This window comes from Achroia grisella, unplaced genomic scaffold, assembly GCF_030625045.1.
Source record: "Achroia grisella isolate CSIRO2021 unplaced genomic scaffold, CSIRO_AGI_Agris_v1 utg1062, whole genome shotgun sequence".
Lineage (NCBI taxonomy): Eukaryota > Metazoa > Arthropoda > Insecta > Lepidoptera > Pyralidae > Achroia > Achroia grisella.
Genome location: NW_026712566.1, coordinates 2,912,956 through 2,931,661, shown reverse-complemented (window position 1 = coordinate 2,931,661; position 18,706 = coordinate 2,912,956). Strand labels below are relative to the sequence as shown.

Sequence of the window (18,706 nt, the reverse complement as noted above, 5' to 3'; positions counted from 1 at the left end):
CCAATATTCCATAGTGAATTTAACTTTAATAGTACGCTGTACGGTTCAGTTTTGAATAGATTCAATTAGTGGAAAGTCGTGCATGAGTGGTATGTACAATAGAATCTTTAAAGATAAGATTCGTCTATTATTAGGTGTTAGCGTGATTATTTGACAGTTTGAAAACGTTTAGGTACTGATTGTATATTGCGGGGCAATCTGGCTTCCTGCTTTTAATGTAAACACTGTTTTGTACAGGCGGTCCTCGGCGCTCGATATTAATAATATTATGTATATTGGCTTCGTGGTAAAGTCAGATAATTACGTAAATAAAATATGTAGTTTAATTTTTATTATGTATGTTTACATTATATTATTGAATAGAACTTGAAATGTACCTGTACTGATTGGACAATCAAAACATACCAAAATCTGACAACTTTGAGAACTTTATTTAGTTTTTAATTCAAGGTACAATCGACATAGACACATTAAGATTATTTCTATACTACTATGGTGGCAAACAAACATATGGCCTATCTGATGGTAAACGGCTAACGTAGCCTATGAACTACTGAGACAACAGGGTGTTACTTGCGCGGTGCGACTCTTAAGAAACCTTAATATATCCTTCTTGATAACCCCATGCTGCAGTCTCTCGAGAAAACCTCGGCAAGGATTTCATTCCACAATCTAAGCGTACGCGGCAGGAATCTCCTCTAAACCGCAGTCTGTCTGTCCCAGACCACTTATGGGTTCAAGATTTAATCACGCGAAAAGAAAATTTTACGTTCTTTGAACTATTCTTGCCAAAAAGTTAAACATATACAAACAACTTGAAAGGAATTTATGAACTGATAGGCATTGCATACTGTTCTGTGATAGACACCAAGATATAATCGAGGAATTATCTAATTAAAGGGAAAGCTTAGGAACATTTATATATCATAATCGTCTTTATAAAAACCGTCACTACTGATGAACATAGATTTTTCTAATATAATGGCATAAAATTTAGTACATGTTTCTAAGTCACTAACACCCATAGAGTTCTAGAAGAGTTTTGAAGTCTAATCTTCTTGATCACTTTGACTATATCGCTCATGTTACCTCTTCTAAGTCACATCTATAATGATTCTGATATTTAAATATTATTCTATGATAGTAACTAGACAAAATAGGTTGGAATAATTTATATCTTAAATAAAAATCTACAATGAACAATCTCATGACATTTAAACAAACACATCTAAAGGACATCCAAGTTAGCATACCGCTCACTCCACTTAGCGTAACCTTCGCAGATTTGCACCAATGCACCGAAGAGTTGCTCAGGAGGAATATCCAACTGTTCCAAATCTGTATCTCTTATGTTCTCCCTCTTCCGTCTTCCATACGAAGCGAACTGCGGCCGTTTCTTAATTCCAGAGCTCAAGAAAAACGTTGTAGGCGCCACTGTGGTAGACGCATAATTCTTTTTGTCCCTTATCGCTTGTACGATCAAACATAGCAAGTAACCTCCAAACGCCAAAAACGCTAACGTTGTAACCGACATTGAAAACAATTTGCTAATTTTACTTCCTTTCTTACTGCTCATTTCTTCGTAGTCTGTCCTTTTTATTGGCGGTGCTTGTATAGCCATCGCCTGTGCTCCGAAGCTCTCCGAATACGACGGTGTTGTGGTACTGACATTCTCATATGTATCAGAGACAAATTCTTGCAAAGAAGACTTAAGGACGAGGAGTTTTTCCAATGGCAACTCGTTGAGGAATTGAAGGTCTGTAGTGCCGAGGTCGGCACTAGTGACCTTAAGTGTGTAAATGAGAATAAGGACTTGCAACATGTTGAAACGATTGCTCCACACAACGCAGGCTCTGACAATGACGATGATGTTGTTGAGTACCATTATTGTGGTCCGCTGAGCGCGACAAACGAACGGTCTCGAACGGGCCGGTGAATCTTCATTTATAAAATATGTGACACATTTTAAAAGGTAGGTGAGTACTAAGTATTATAAGATATTCTAGTTAAATCTCTAATCACTGTTGCATACCGAGGCAATTAGTTGCTGGGATAGACTCATCTGTTACTGTTGTTATTTATTATTATATAATAAAATACTAAACTGCATACGAAAACTTTATTCCTGAAACTTCTACAAAGCAAATGAAAATATTAACGTAATCCAAAATCAATTCAAACAGAGTAGCGCATTAAACAGAGATAAATATGCTAAAACGTCTACCACTGTATGTACAGATACCGAGTCAGAATGAATTGCACAAATTTAATAAACAATATGCAACTGTTAATCATCTTTGTAACACTTATTTTTGCAATAAAGCAGCTTTCTTTGAAGGGTGATACGCCCTTCAAAAGCCTAAGATTGAGATATAACAGATATAGTACTATATAGGTTATGCACGAATAATTCCTTAGCTCTCAAGTATAGTAAAATATAAGATTATCACAGATACCACTATTTCATTTCTCTACTTTCTCTACTCGGAGATAGATCTGCTTAGAGATAAGTCCGCCTTTTGTATGAATTCATATTTGAAATATTTTCTGTATCTAGTGCAAGAAAGAGTTTTTACTCTTTATAAATAAAATCTCTTGACGATACGTATGTGGTATTTATTTAAAAGAAATGAGAAGTCACCTAATGAAATAAATGATTTTCAGATCATTGGTAAGGCGAAATGCGAAGTTTTACCTGCTGTCTATATAGTCTATAAGTATAATCTTTACATTTTTTTTCTGACTAGGTACTCTAATGCTGTTGGCCCCAGCTAGTATTTACAGCTTCACCGCACGATAGGGGGTGAGTGAAGGTGGTACTCCAAACTCGCGTAAGGACTTATATAGCGGCTGAAGGCCAACTCCCGCCTGACAGATAAGACTTTAGTCTGAGTGCCCCGATAGGGGTTCGAATCTCGGCTCAGACCGTCGTAATATCGAACCCTGTTTGAATTTGACTGGGGATCGATCGGAGGGGTAATCTTTATATAGTAAAGAATGATGTCGCTTATCTTATCTGTTTACTTAAATCTTTTAAACTACGCAACGGATTTTAATGCAGTTTTCATTAATAGATAAAGTGATGAGGAGGAAGAGTTAAGGAAGGTTTATATGTATAATACATGTATATGCGAAGTTGGGTTGGATAATAAGTTAGGTATAAATAACATCAATTAAGTGTAACATTTAGGTACTTATCTTCATTGCTCCAGTTTCGAGTAGAAATTGTGACCAAAATTTTTGGAAAACGCAATAAGCTTTATAATGGGTTTTCCTTGTCTATTGTTTTAGTGTAAGTATATAGCATTTTTGTTATACAGGCTGTGTTTAATAAGACTATATTTCTGCACACTATTTTTATAATTATTATAACACCAACGCAGAGCTACAAAAATAGTAATTGTATTGTATCTAGTGTTAGAAATTATTGTAACTATTGTAATAAAATATATATTTGTATTCTATAGTTAAATTTATATTTAAGTTTATGCTTTCGTTCTTGTACAATTTAGTTTATGCTTCACTTCTTGACTCTTCTTCAATAAATCTCCGTACTTTAAGTATTTTGCTTTCCTTCCTAAATCTTCTCTTTCCTTTATAAATATTAAAAGTTTCAACACAAATAAACCTTGGAAATGCTAGAAATATACTCTGCGAGATCGACCTTCACGTACTCTCCCAAAAAATCACAGTCGTTAATTCCCTATGAATCAAATACGAATATAAGCTAAATAACTTGATTTCATTCTGATTTTTCAATATTCACACATAGATAACACCCCTAAACTATTAACGCATAATGAAGGACAGTTCCATCGCCTACGCATATTATAAAACAACTCGCAGTGTATGTCTGTATATTCGAGATATTCTCATAAACTACTGGACGTATTTTCAAGAGGTTTTCATCCATCAACAGAGTATAATGTGTTAAGGCTACACGTAAATTACGTGTAGCCTTATACCCGTGGTAAGACGCACTGATTTGCTAGTCACTCATAAATAATTATATAAATATGTAATGTATACATATAAATAAAATTGTAAACTCTGTAATTTCAAATTGACACTTTTTATTAAATGCATGTGCGTGTGAGTATACAAGATACATACCTACATAAAATAATTATTTTAAAAAAAATACTTTCTGTCTGTTTGTTGTATCTCTGGAAACAGCTAGACCGATTTTTACGGGACTTTCACTTGCTGATAGTTAATAGTATAATAGTAATAAGGAAGAACCAGCTATGTAAGGAATGCATGTATATAATAACTAGTAGCGCCATCTACTGAAATTATTCAATAAATCAAAAACGAAATTGTCAAATAATTTTAATAGAATAAGTTATTCGGGATTGACTTTATATTTTTAGATTTTATTATTATGTTTAAGGAACACTCTGTATAAACAAGACAATTATGATTGAAGAATGTTCTACTGAACAGTTGCGCACACGCAGCCATTACTATGAGTAGCAAAGCGTAACTTAGGCTGCATCTCGTCGTAGTATCGCTCCTACCCTCAAGATGGCAGCACTAGTGTTTTTCCTTTTCCTCGCTGTGCAAGTGGTAACGGGAAGTGAAAATTATAGAAGTGAAGGGTTTTTGGACCGGCTGACAAATGGGATGAAATTCGCAAATGATTTGTTAGGTCAGTATTGTGTAATTATATAGATTTTTATGATTTTAGACGGGAATTTAAAGATTACTACAATAAGTTGTATAACGAAAAATGGCTATGTTGTTAATTTAAATGCGATCGAACTGGGAGCCAGAGTTATACCAGAGAAATCTCTTTACAATCTTACGATACAGGACAATTTTAATTGATAAAAAATTGTCTTGTCTTTAAATTAGGAAATGTATCTATAAATTGTATTATAGGTTTGTGTATATATAGGTCTGGCCATAAATACTATTACATAAAAACTTACCGTTTTTCAACTTTTTAATCAATTTGAATTTGGAACACGTATATTATTTTAAAAACTTCTTTCGATTTTGCGCCATTTCATATATTTTATCGTGTTCATTATATATCAATATGGAATTCAATATGGAAAGAAAATAGGATTGCAGTGCTCGCCTTGCACAAAGTGGGTATGGAGCCATCTCGCGTCGCTCCATACTCCATACATATTCCAGACACTTCAAAACCTTGGCAGCAGACGTATATCAACAGATACAACAACACTTCGTATGTCGAAGACAAGAAATAGTAACAGACAACCATCTGGATTAAACCATTGTATAAACTTGTGATAAGCATTGGCCGTAATAGTTGATATAAATAATGCATCTTACTAAGGCCGTAATATAAATAAGGAATCTTACTAATATTATAAATGTGGTAAAAAGATGATCTTTCAGGCGTCTGTAGATTATGGCATAGACAACGACGAGATTACGAGAATTCTGACCTATGACGCCTGAAACACCTCAAATGTTACCCTTGTGACCCTTAAAAACCTTAATATATAATTATTCAAAAATCCCATACGGTAATCACCAGGTAATACGTCACGCGTCGGCAGGTAATTCATTCTAACATCGTGTGTGATAGGAAACTCATCTGAAAGCGCATTATCCTAGGGTTGCCAAATAAAAAAAACAGGATTAAAAGTTCTAAAAACTAGGACTATCCAGTTTAAATACAGAACGCAGTAATAGTGTTGCAATAGTTATATTAATATGTAGTAAAACTCAAGTAATTAATATAATCGGGTTTAGAAAGAAATTAAATTGGTAGAAAGTAATTGATAAAATCATACTGTTGAAAATCAGTAATTAAGAGGCGTGCATATTTTAAAAACTCAGGACGCTGCCATATAACTATTAAGGACTTCATAGGACACTTCAAAAACTAGCAAATCTACATTATCGCTTACCACATAGAGTGTAAGGATGATGGAAAAGAATGCGATGGTAGAAATATAAGTATTTTATATTAATATAAATTACCCTTATTAATGAGATGTCAGTATAATAAAAACGAAGATACATTTATCCGTACATAGATATCTATGTGAATAATTATGTGCACTTATATGTACGAGCACCCGGTTGTTAAGTAAGTAGGCGCTTTCAAGATGAGGGTCATAGGTTCAATGTTTCTTACTAGGATAAAGATATATAAGTTTTTTATACTGTACTAATTCTTTTGGCCGTAGATTACCTACCAATTAATAAATTGGAGCGAGTGTAGAGTTGCACAATACGACTAATATGAAATAAGAATGTTGGTTGGTGTTACCAAATTACCTGCATTCTCTTCTACAGGCTATATTTTTTAGAAATTTGAATTATATCGTAAAATACTTCTTTATATTTGACGCGATTATTTAGACGTAAAATTTCAATGAACACGGAATCTCACCACATTTTATTTATTAATAATGAGTTCCCAATTTTTCAATTCGTGTAAATTTGCTACAGCAGTACATATCTTGGGCTTGGAATCCAATCACTGGATTTACATATAGCAATCGAAAGACTTAGCTGGAGAACGATATTATGTCCTAAGAATGATTAGAGGGGCTATAGAAATACAAATAATAATAATAATAATCTCAAGACAATTCACACAGCGCCATCTAGTCCCAAGTTAAGCTAACTAAAGTTTGTGTTATGAGTACTAGACAACTGATACAAATTTATAGATGTTTTATTTTCGTAAATACTTACATATTATACATAGAAAGCACCCAGACCGACATAAACAATCATATTCATGAATACAAATGTTTGTTCGAAAATCGAACCCGCGACCATCGGACGTAAAGCGGTGTGTTAAAGCGCTAGGCCTCCGAGGCCGTCAAATCAAATGTTCCACTCCATTATTACACAAAATCGTTGATTAATTGACGTTAACTTAATTATGGCTCCTTATACACTATTACAGGTCCTGAATCTCTGGCTTTGAAAGTAGCTGATTTGATTGTAAAAGCGTTCCAAACAGGAAACCGACCAGCTCCTCCTCCAGCATACAGAAGACCGTCCCATGACAATATAAATGTAAACGAAAACAGTGATGAGGACGTGCAAGAAAATAAACCTTATTACCATGTCAATGAGGCTCCAAGTCCTGTGAATCCGCTGCGATATTTAGTGAAGCTGATGGGACTTCAGTCGAACCAAATCGGTGCAGTTGCTGTGAATGCTCTCGTATTTGTTGCACAAATGGTAAGTGTAAGACCATACGTAAATTATGTACCGAGGTTTTTTTTATGGATGATAATGGAATGGTGCACCTGTCTGCGTTAACGGTTTACGCTGGCGGAGTACCAGTGGAAGATGATAAGATGAGCAAGAGGTCAGGTCAGTTAGCACATCGTGACAAATACACCAGTAATTTATCACGATGGTTTCCAGGAGGAGCCGCGTGGAGGTCAACCTGATATGGTACATTGCTAGCACTGCCATTATCAGTCTACATTACTAACAATCCTCTTTTAACCCAGACCATACAAGTTGATTAAGTAGCTATGACGTGGTCGAGTGGATTGAGTAGTTATGCTCACTAAAAAGTCTAGACATAGTCCTTTTTCGTCTTAAAAAGTAGCCTGTATCCTTTCTCAGGGTCTAGACTCTGTATACTAAATTTTATTTGAATCGGTTCAGTAGTTTTGGCGTGAAAGCGAGACAGACAGACAGATAGAGTTACTTTTTAATATTAGTAAGGATACACGGGTTTTCATGCTATATCAGAAAAAAACCTTTGTTTGACAAATTTCACTTTAATATAAGCCCAAGCACGTACATATACTTATTTAATAAATATGGTAAGTATGCTGACCGCCTTATGGAAAGTGGAGACAATTGCGTAGGACCAGTCTTACTAAGCTCTACCTTATAAGTAAATTACTATAAAGTATGATATATCGTACGTATACAAGTCACATGGGTTATAATTCAAAGACGTCATTCATAAATGATATATTTACTCTCTCTAAACTACTCGGATTAGTCATGGTATGGGCTATTTAATAATAATGACACGGCAATGTACCTGTCTCGTCTACGCCACTAAGGAACAGGACATTGTCGATTATATCCGTACCAAGAGTATCCTGACACTGAGGGTGACGCAGCTGGAGTCGAGCCACAACGCGAGTTTCAAGGCGTTTGGGTTCATGCTGCCCACCTTCATGAAGGAGGACTACTGGCCGAAGGGTGTGGTGTACCGGCGCTACCCAGACTGCCGCTGTCAGTGCCGTGATCACACAGACAATCACAACATCTTAATTTTATATTATTTCATATGTATGTTAGTCTATAAGGTATTTATAATAAGGGCCTAGTAGCCTGAAAGAAAGAAATAAATAAAATAATAACAACCCTGAACTATTTACACAGCGCCATCTAGTCCCAAGCTAAGCAGAGCTTGTGTCATTGATACTGGATAACTGATATAATACTTAGATACATTTGTTTTCGTAAATAGATAATATACATAGAAAACACTCAGACTGATACTTATAAATTCAAATGTTTGTACGGTGCAAGGAATCGAACCCGCGACCATCGGAAGTAAGGCAGTGTGCTAAACCGCCACATCACCGAAGCCGAAGTTCATTTGTTTAGATAATACTGTGATAATACTTGTGGGTGCAAATGATACCTAATTTATTTTGAGAAGAGACCACATGATCTAACAATAAGTTTGATCAGAATTAATGTATTTAAAAAATAGCGTGCCTTTAACTGACCACCTAATTGTGAAATGATTGCTTGTCTTTCCCCGAGAACCTTAGAAAATACTTGACATTTAATTTCTTTTTTTCTTCTGCTTCTAGATCTCAACATTCTTCGCAGGACCTCAACGATCTCATGGAACATTCCGATCTGACGACACCAGTTGGATACTCAACAAGAACTCCTTACGACTGCAAGAGTTGATCGCCGCTGCGAAAAACGACTCTATTCTGTACGACATAGACGACATTATTAAACGACAAGGTTCTGATGAAGAGACCAGTTGCATAAGATTATTGGTTTGCAAAATTACACCTTACGTGCATAGGATGCAAGATGCAGTATTCGGTAAAAATGGTGGCAGCACTGATAGTGGGAAGCCGAAAGATCTTCGTGGTTCTGCAGTGATGTATCGCCATCTGCCGACTGCTGATGAAATTAAAGCGCACAGCGACATCTGTGAACGGAGACATAAAGATTGTGATCTATACGAATGAAACAAACAAAAAACATTAAAATATACCCCCTAATTTTGATAGAAGCGAGCCCCTCCCTCCAGTGAAGAAACCGTGGCAAAGGATTTCACCCTCGGTAATATAAGAAGGTACATCATATACAAATTGATACGTCCGGTGAAGCTGTAAAGGCCAGCTACGGCCAACAGCATTAGAGTAGTCCGAAAAAAAAGGAAATATAAAATACAAATTGTTTTAATTAAAAAGATATTTTATATAGTATGCCTTTACACGTACGTTGTTTCACGAATAGGCTTCACGCTGAAAAGAATGTACATGCAAATGTAGACAATAAGAACGAGAAAGATGGCGCGCGCCGTCATTCCTGAGTCCTTCAATCGTGCGTTTTTTAGCCCTTTTTGTAATAATTAATTATCATTACAAAATGGCGGACATTACACTATAGAGCAAAAACATAATTGTAGAGTTACTGATAATTTATAAATCATAAATTTGTCTTTGGAAAATAATAACTGAGGAATAAAAATTAAATTTTTGCCTCTTTTGTTTGTTGTCTTTTCACGTCTAAACGGCTCAACTCATCTTAAAGAAATTTGATATTTAGATAAAGTATAACAGGGTGTAATGTATAAAAATTTTTTATCCCAAAAAAATTCCTGAAAGGGGTTAAATATGAGATGATATTTATATTATTTAATAATATGGGGATGAATATTTTTGTCCATCAATGTCACAGGTAAGTAATAGAAAAGTTAAGTGACATATAAGTTATGAAATCGATGTATTGTCTGTGAGGAAGTGTGCATAATTTAAAATGTATTGAGTGAAATAAACACGAAGAGACTGCGTGGCGAAGGTAGAGCTATGTGTAGAGAGGTCAGCTTTTGAAAAGCTGATCAATTTATCTCCGGATATTACGTAAGATTAGTAGCAAAGTCAAGGTATGGTTGGAATAAGATATGATTTAAGACTTATACAACTTATCATAATAATTAAAAGAAAAAGAAATAAAACAATTATATTTAATACAATTTGGATCATTAATTGTGGTAACAAATATATCTCCTCCTGTATATATATATATATAGGGGAATTTAAGATCACATTAACATAGCGCCATCTAGCACCAAGTTAAGCAAAGCTGGTGTTATGGGGTGGCTGGTGTTATAAAGCTGGGGATACTAAATAATTGATGGAAACACATTTATCTAGTAAATATAAAATATCTCATACATGGAAACACCCAGACCGATATAAGCAATCATACAATTGTATTTGTATTATTATTTTATTTTTATATATTAGATTTTACTTATATTGACCAAAATAGATTTACTTAAATAAATCAATTTAAGTCAAACAAAAATGTAAAAATTAACATAACAAGAGCACGGACTTTGTGTCTGTGGTTAATAATAATAAAAAATAAAAAAAAGCAATCACACTCATTAATACAAATATTTATAATTGCATTGTGCGAGGCATCGAAATTACGACCACCGCAAATAAGACGCTGTGCTAAAGAGTTGAACCACCGCGGCCGTCAATGTTACTTAGAGAAGGATATTACAAATGTATGACACACACATAAACACATATGTATTGGCCTTTGGCAATAGAGCTGAATCTCAATAACATTCAAACTTAAAATTAACTTACCGTTTTAAATTAAACGCGGTCCGTACTTAATAAAATATTAAATATATTTTATTGCTTATGATATAAAGAATCAGAAGATAAAAAAATCATGTTTTCTATATCAAAATAAGCTTTTCTGAAAAAAAAAATTGTAGGGGGTTTAAAACAAGTCTACAAAAATTATAAAAGATATTTCAGAAAATAGCCAATTAGTAAAAATCACGGGATCTTACCACTTTTTATTTTTATTTTGTTGTCGATATTTCGGCAGTGTTTCAACTGCATGGCCCGTGATTTTTACTAATTATACGTTAAAATTAATAATTACTCGTTATTGCACATATATATATAAACAAAGAACAATAAAGCTTTGACAATGTTAAATCTTACTATTGTAATCCAATTGTTTGTGTGGTGTATTATAATAAATTTAGTTTATAAATGCATATATATATATATATATATATATATATACTAAATAATAGATATTTAGACTGTTACTAGCTGACCCGGCAAATGTTGTTGTTTTTTTCCTCCTTTGGGCTCCGGCGGTTTGTGTTTTTTTTGTATATGATAATGGAATGGCGCAACCGCCTGCGCTAACGATTTACGCTGGCGGGGCAAAGATGATGATGAGAATGAGGTCAGTTTTGACATCGTGATAATTTCACCTGCAATTTATCACGAGGGTTTCGCCGCGTGGAGGTCAAAAACATTGCAAGCAATGGGGTCGAGAGTCCAATTACTAACAATCCCTTTCCCCCCGGCGGTTTGTGTTGCCATTAGCCAAAAATGTTGTTTTAACATATAAATTTCAGTACCATTTTCGCTATTAAAAAAATAGGCGTGAAAATTTTGGGTTATACGTATTTTTTAATACCACATTATAAAAAAAAACAAAAAGAAATATTAGTCTTACCACTTAGCCGATTTTCAGACCTACTGAATATATATATATATAATTTCATAAAAATTGGTCAATCCGTTTCGGAGAAGTATGGTAACTAACATTATGACACGAGAATTTTATATATATAAGATAATTAACAATATTAGCTGTTGGTCAATGATGAATAAATATGTAAGACATAACGCTAATCTACACGATGGTACCGGATTCAAAGCGACCCAAATGTAATTAAATAAAAATATATTAAAAGTACTTGACAAAAGGCGGTCTTATCTCTATTAGTAATCTCTTATAGACAACCTGGTATTTTTTTATAGGGTGATAATGGTATGGTGCACCCGCCTGTGCTAACGGTATACGCTGGCAGGGCACCAGTGGAGAATGATGAGATGAGCACGAGGTCAGGTCAGTTAGCCCACCTGGATAAATTCACCATGAATTTATCACGACGTTTATCAGGGGGAACCACATGAAGTTTAAGCTGATATGGTACATTTTTTGCAATAGGATTATTAGTCCACATTAATAAGAATCCCCTTCCCCCCACTAATACATATTATATATAAACATATACTACATCTACTACTTAATCTATACATATAAATAAAATTGGAGTGTCTGTTTGTAATATTGAAATAACCGTTTTTTACTAAATGCATATGAATATAAATACGGTACATACACTAAAATAACATTTTTTACAATTTCTTTCTGTCTGTTTGCTAATCTATGAAATGGCTGGACCTATGTTGACGGGACTTTTTGGCAGGTAGCTGATGTATAAGGAGTAACTTAGGCTACTTTTATTTTAGAAAAATAAAGTAATTCTACGCGGACGAAGTCGCGGCGATAAGCTAGTTAAATATATAACATTTAAAATGTGGATAGGCATTTTTTTGTGCCCTATTGTGACAGTGAAAAAACACCTCACCTTACGGCCCGACTTTTCAAAAATATAATTAAACGGAGTGGTAAATCGTTGAATATGTGGTAACATATCCGATAGACCCTGATACGTGTTGAAGAACATTAAGAAACCCTCTGAGCATCAAAAGGTAAAAAACTGATATTCACACTTCCACATAACCTAACAATATTCGTATCTCGACCGCAGGGCGACAACTATGAGTAAATAGATAGCACATTTGGCTGCCACCTCAGCTCTGAGCGCAGTGGACTGTAATCAACTGGAGAAAGTGAACGTAGCCGCTGTCCAGCATCTATGATCGGTCACTGACCCCCAGCCCAATTCCGGTCTCACGCAGACAATGTGTAAATAGCATAATTTTGAATGTTTGATTTATTCTCTTATTTTGTCTGTGCTGTCAGTTTTTTAAAGGGTGTCATGCGTCTGCCTGCATTAATAGTATACATCCGTGGATTACTAGGGACGTATGATAGGATGACGATGAAGTTAGGTCAGTTAGTCTGTTCTGATAAACACGCTAGATTTATCTCGATGGATTCTAGGAAACGTGAAAATTCAACTACAAGTTACGTTAGTACAGTGCAACAATCAGCTTATTTGACACTACTATCCTATAATATCCCCCTTTTCCTATACACTCGTGAATTAGCAGAAATGGATTATTAGTATCGCCCTAGCAAAGGTATACATATATATACATAGACAACATCGTCACATCACTACTCCATCTATACAAATAAATAAAATTGAAACATCCGTTTGTAATTTCAAATTAACAGCTATTTGATAAATTCATGTTATGTCATAAATTATATTCTTTCACAAAACATTATTACATTAGCCGTTATACTGTATCTTTACATGGTATAAATCAAAGTTGAGGCCGTTGTCTGTTCGCTTATTTTTTAAACTACGCAACCAAATCTAATGCAGTTTTCAGCAATAGATAGAGTGATTCAAGACGAAGTTTTATGTGTATAATACATGCGTATAATAAGCCGAGAAATTCAGAGATTTGTAATGCGAAGCCGGATCGCTAGTTACTCATAATTTACACATTGGGTACATGCCTAATGTCAATAACCAAATCAAATTCATTTCATAATAGTGATGCAATAATTACATATTATGTATGAGACGCTGGAGAGTGGCCTTACGTAATGTATGAAAGTTGAGTCTTTGTCTAAGTTTCATCTAAGTCTACAGACGCACGTTTAGACATTTCAACGACTTGTTGACTATTTTCTCGTATATATTCTTTTAGCATTTTTAAATGTAAGTGCTTTAGCGCAGCGTGGGAAGGCCTCCAGCAAGGTGGACCGACTATCTGGACAAGATCGCTGGAAGGCGTTGGATGCAAACAGCGCAGGACCGATCGTCGTGGAGATCTTTAAGGAAGGCTTTTGTTTAGCAGTAGACGTCTTCCGGGCTGAAATGACGATGATGATGATGAAGTACTTTAGCCGGTGATTATTCACGACTATTTGTCATGTGGAACCCTCAGCTTTTTGTAGGCAGAAAAGGCGATTTCCGCAGATTTTCGTCCTATCCATTAGGAGTACTTTTTTAATGGATGGTAATGGTATGTAATATTATGTTATCTGTGGTAATGGTAAGGTGCGTCTGCACTAACGGTTTTCGCTGCTGGGGCACTAGTGGAGGATGACAAGACAGATAGACTGACAAGTTCACCAGATCTTTACAGTGATGGTTTCCGGGGGGAAACAGCGTAGAACAACCTAACATTCTAGCAATGTGGTTGGTCATCAGTATTAATTTCTAATTATGTCCTTCTCCTCAAATTAAAAAATGGTAGGTACCTACCAGCTACCTCCACGTATTTCTTATTGTTAAAAATAAAAACTCCCATAACAATGTAGGTAATACATAAGAGCATAGGTAACTAGTTATTATGTGCATATGAGTAAATAAATATATGGTTTTTGTTCCACTGTTTGCTGAGAAAACGATTGGAGAAAAATTTCACACATTCACTTCATTGCAATGTACGCTAATTTGAACTCAATCGAAGTTCAATTAATGATTATAATTATAAACTCGGCGGGGTTAGTGAAAGTTTCATATGACGATACTCTATAGAATAATAAATTAATTACAGATACAACAATACAAGCAATACAATTCAATAAACAATATCAATTTATACTAACCCTAAATCCTAAACATTCAGTATGTAGTAAGGTCATCAATGAAAAGATAAAATAAGGATGAAAAAAAGATAAATGTATACATATATAAAGTTCTGTAAAGATTTACGCATGCCGTGGCAACCAGTAATTAAGTCAACACTATACCTGAACTTTTTGCAAGTGATAATAATAGTAAATCAAATAAAAAAAATAAAAAATATATAATAAATTAAAGAGTCATAATATTAGGATTCGCTGACAATATGTGTTCCTAATTTTATTACGAAAAGTGAACGGATATGAAAGAGGGGAAGGGGAAGACCAAGCACAGGTACATCAAGCGCAAATTAAAGACAAAATTGGAGTCGTATCGTATCAACATATAAAGAGCATGATGGAAGATCGTGGAATGTGGTAAGAGCTCTACCGACGAGAGCGTAGCTCTTAAATTATGACTGAATGAATGATAATATGTGAGATACTAAACCGCCGAGAGTAAGATGAAGAGGATTGTTAGTAATATAGACTGCTGACCCCATTGCTAGCAATGAACCTTATCAGATTGACCTCCACGCGGTTCCCCCTGAAAACCATCATGAAAAATTCACCAGGAATTTGTCATGATTTTGGGCTAACTGACGTCATGCTCATCCTATCATCTTCCACTGGTGTACCGTTAGCACAGGCAGGTGCACCATTCCATTATCATCCATAAAAAAAAATAGATATTCCTAATTTTATTACGGAATATGAGCCAAGGTACAGCTACCCCATTTCTAACAATGTACCATGTCAGGTTGACCTCCAAGCATTTCTCCCTGGAAACAATCCACGTGGACGAAGTCGCGTATATGAGCTATTATAGCTACTATAAATATAGAAAAACTTGAGAAGGCGAGTTGTATCGTTTGTCAGTGCGCTCTCGCCCTCGGCTGGAGAAAGTGAACAATGGAGGGGAGACAGGTGAAGGGGGGGGGGGGGGGGGGGGGGGGGGCAGAAAAACTGTCATAATGGTATTTACAACAAAAATGACTTGAATGAGGCCAATAGCAAGGTGTTTATGTTGTGACGATGATCAAGTGAATATAAATATTGTTTGACTCAATGAAGTTTTATAACTGTTATAAATTGATAGAATATCGCACCCGCAAACCTGTTTCTTGCACATTCCTTTTGACAGAATCTGCGTTCTGAATGTTTAATATTTATTTTATTTTAGGAAGATTAATTATTGGTTATGGTCTCGGTGGTCTAGCGGTCTAACACGCAGCTTTATTTCCGACAGTCCCGGCTTCGATTCCTCGCACGGTGCAAACATTTGTATTTATGAGTATGATTGTTTGTATCGGTCTGGGTGTTTTCTATGTATAAAATCTAAGTATTTATATCAGTTGTCTAGTAAACAAGATCTGCTTACCGTGGGATTAGATGACGCTGTGTTACAGGTCTTAGCAACTGACAATATCACAAAACCCTCATAAAAAAATATATTAAACCTTTAAAATACAAAAACAATAGTATTAGAACAAGTAACTAAGTTGCTTATGCATCTATTATAGATTATCTATCTTACTGCAGTAGCACAGCGCTTTACGTCCATTGGTCGCGGGTACGATTCCTCGCACAGTACAAACATTTTTATTCATGAGTATAATTATTTGTATCGATATGGTTGTTTTCTATGTACATTGAGTATGTATTAAGTACCTATATCTATCTGTTGTCTGATACCCATAGCACAAGCTCTGCTTAGCTTGGAACTAGATGACTTTGATGTGAATTGTCTAGAGATATTATTATTACATTATTAATTTGCCTGACAAGTATGCATATGTACAGACGATCCCTGACATACTATTTTACATTCAACACATTATCGTTTCAATAAAACCATATTTGTCACGTGTCCAACCATCAATTTGTATCGTTTTCTTTTACCAATTACCACTTCCTGTACGAAATTGTTTACAAAAAGTACCACGTTATCATATTGTGGTATTGTTGCGAGTATTAAACGACAAAGAAATAACAGTTATAGTTTCACTGCCAATCGTCAAGTTACAAGGTTGGCCCACTGCCAATGTCAAAGAAAGTGAACTCCGTGCCGGTCCACTTGTGTAGCACGACGAATAAGTAATCATAACAATGGGTTACGATTACGCCCTTTGTGACAATAGGAGGTATATATATAGCTACAAGGTATGCTGGTAGCTATATAGATACATATATACCAAATTACACCTTACTGGATGTTGATTCACTAAATTTTAAACATAGATGATATAAACTTGGCTATGTCTTGTATATACCTACATATATATTATATAGTCTCACTTGCCATACCAACATTCCGAAACGGTTTAACTGATTTTGATGAAATTTAAATGTACACTCGGTAGGTCTGAGAATAGGCGTTACGTATTTTTAATACCCCTAAGTGAGTCTACCCCAAATTAATTATTAATTATGGCAATACAACTTTTGTCGGTTCAACTAATTTTTTTTATATATTTATACACAACTATTTTACAATTTAGTTTACGTACTGTTAGCTTATTATAATAATACACATTCAATTTAAAAAATCTTTTATCTAATTTAGTACACTGTTATATTTTCCGATGCAATGGTCAGAGGTTCGATTCTTAGTTGTATACGTATATAATGTGTATGTTTTTAAGAGTATATTTTCTGTATTGATCTAGGAGGTCTATTTTCCGTTACATAAGCTTCTTAGTATATAACCAAACTGACTTGTGTGAATTATCCAAGATTATTTATTTAATTAGTACCTACTTATTACTTCAAACATTTTTTATTCACTCGGAAGCTATTATAATAATCATAAAAAGGTACTTTCATATGTCTAATTGTAAATTAACAAAGTAAAATGAAAATGCTCGCTCATTGAGACAAATTTATTCGCTATAAAGTTTAGCATGAGAAAAAGCGTATCGCTCTCCATGGCGACATAATGACCTAATAACAACTACTACAATAATTACAATGGAGAGAAACAAAGAGTTTTTAATTCACACTCCAAACACTTTCATGTATTAAGTATAATAATAATATTCCTGGACAATTTACACAGTGCATCTATTCTATCTAGTGGCAAGCAAAGTAGAGCTTGTGTTTTTTTATTTATGGATGATAATGGAATGGTAGACCCGCCTGCGCTAACTGCTTACTCTGGCGGGTACCAGTGGAGGATGATAGGATGAGTATGTCAGGTCAGTTAACCCACTGTGTTAAATTCACTTTGAATTTATCACGATGGTTTCCAGGGGGAACCATGTTACATTACATTACATTGCTAGCAATGGGGTTATTGGTCCATATTACCACAAATAAGATCTAACAATCTTAAAATTATTTATATATTACTCCTCAAAAACATTATATTTTTATTTATATGTGTTTATATGCGATGGTTCCCTTACTTAATATAAATTGGGCTGAAAAGTTGTCATAAAAACATAATAAATAATACTACGAAACATATAAAAATAATATATAATGAAGCACCCTATCTTTATATTCTATAAACCAAACAACACCTGCATACATGATAACCAAAACGCGGTATCTGATTATCGAAAGCCGCACTGTTATGGCGTTGGAATGTGTCCTTCTAGGCCGCGAAGCGCCTGCATTACGCCGCTATCGGACGAAAGCCAGCCATTTAGCCTGCCCCACTGGCACTGTTTATGGTCAAGTTGTTTTGTTGACATTCATACTTATCTATACTAATATTATAAAGCGGAAGGATTTGTTTGTTCGCTTGTTTGAACGCGCTAATCTCAGAAACTACAGGTTCGAATTGAAAAAATATTTTTTTTGGATAGTCCATTTGTCGAGGAAGGCTTTAAGCTATATAACATTACGCTACGACCAATAGGAGCGGAGC

The 18,706-nt window shown here is 34.8% G+C and overlaps 2 protein-coding genes across 2 annotated transcripts; one reads left to right on the top strand and one right to left on the bottom strand.

Annotated features, from left to right (window-relative positions):
* Positions 1 to 1,228: 1,228 nt before the first annotated feature.
* Positions 1,229 to 1,822, bottom strand: LOC131854678 (uncharacterized). Its single transcript, XM_059205816.1, has one exon. It carries the CDS (start codon positions 1,820 to 1,822, stop codon positions 1,229 to 1,231), a length of 594 nt encoding a protein of 197 aa, XP_059061799.1.
* Positions 1,823 to 4,527: 2,705 nt separating this feature from the next.
* Positions 4,528 to 9,191, top strand: LOC131855722 (uncharacterized). Its single transcript, XM_059207023.1, has 3 exons — positions 4,528 to 4,651; positions 6,902 to 7,182; positions 8,796 to 9,191. The coding sequence occupies exons 1-3, from the start codon at positions 4,528 to 4,530 to the stop codon at positions 9,189 to 9,191; spliced, it is 801 nt and encodes a 266-aa protein (XP_059063006.1).
* Positions 9,192 to 18,706: the final 9,515 nt, after the last annotated feature.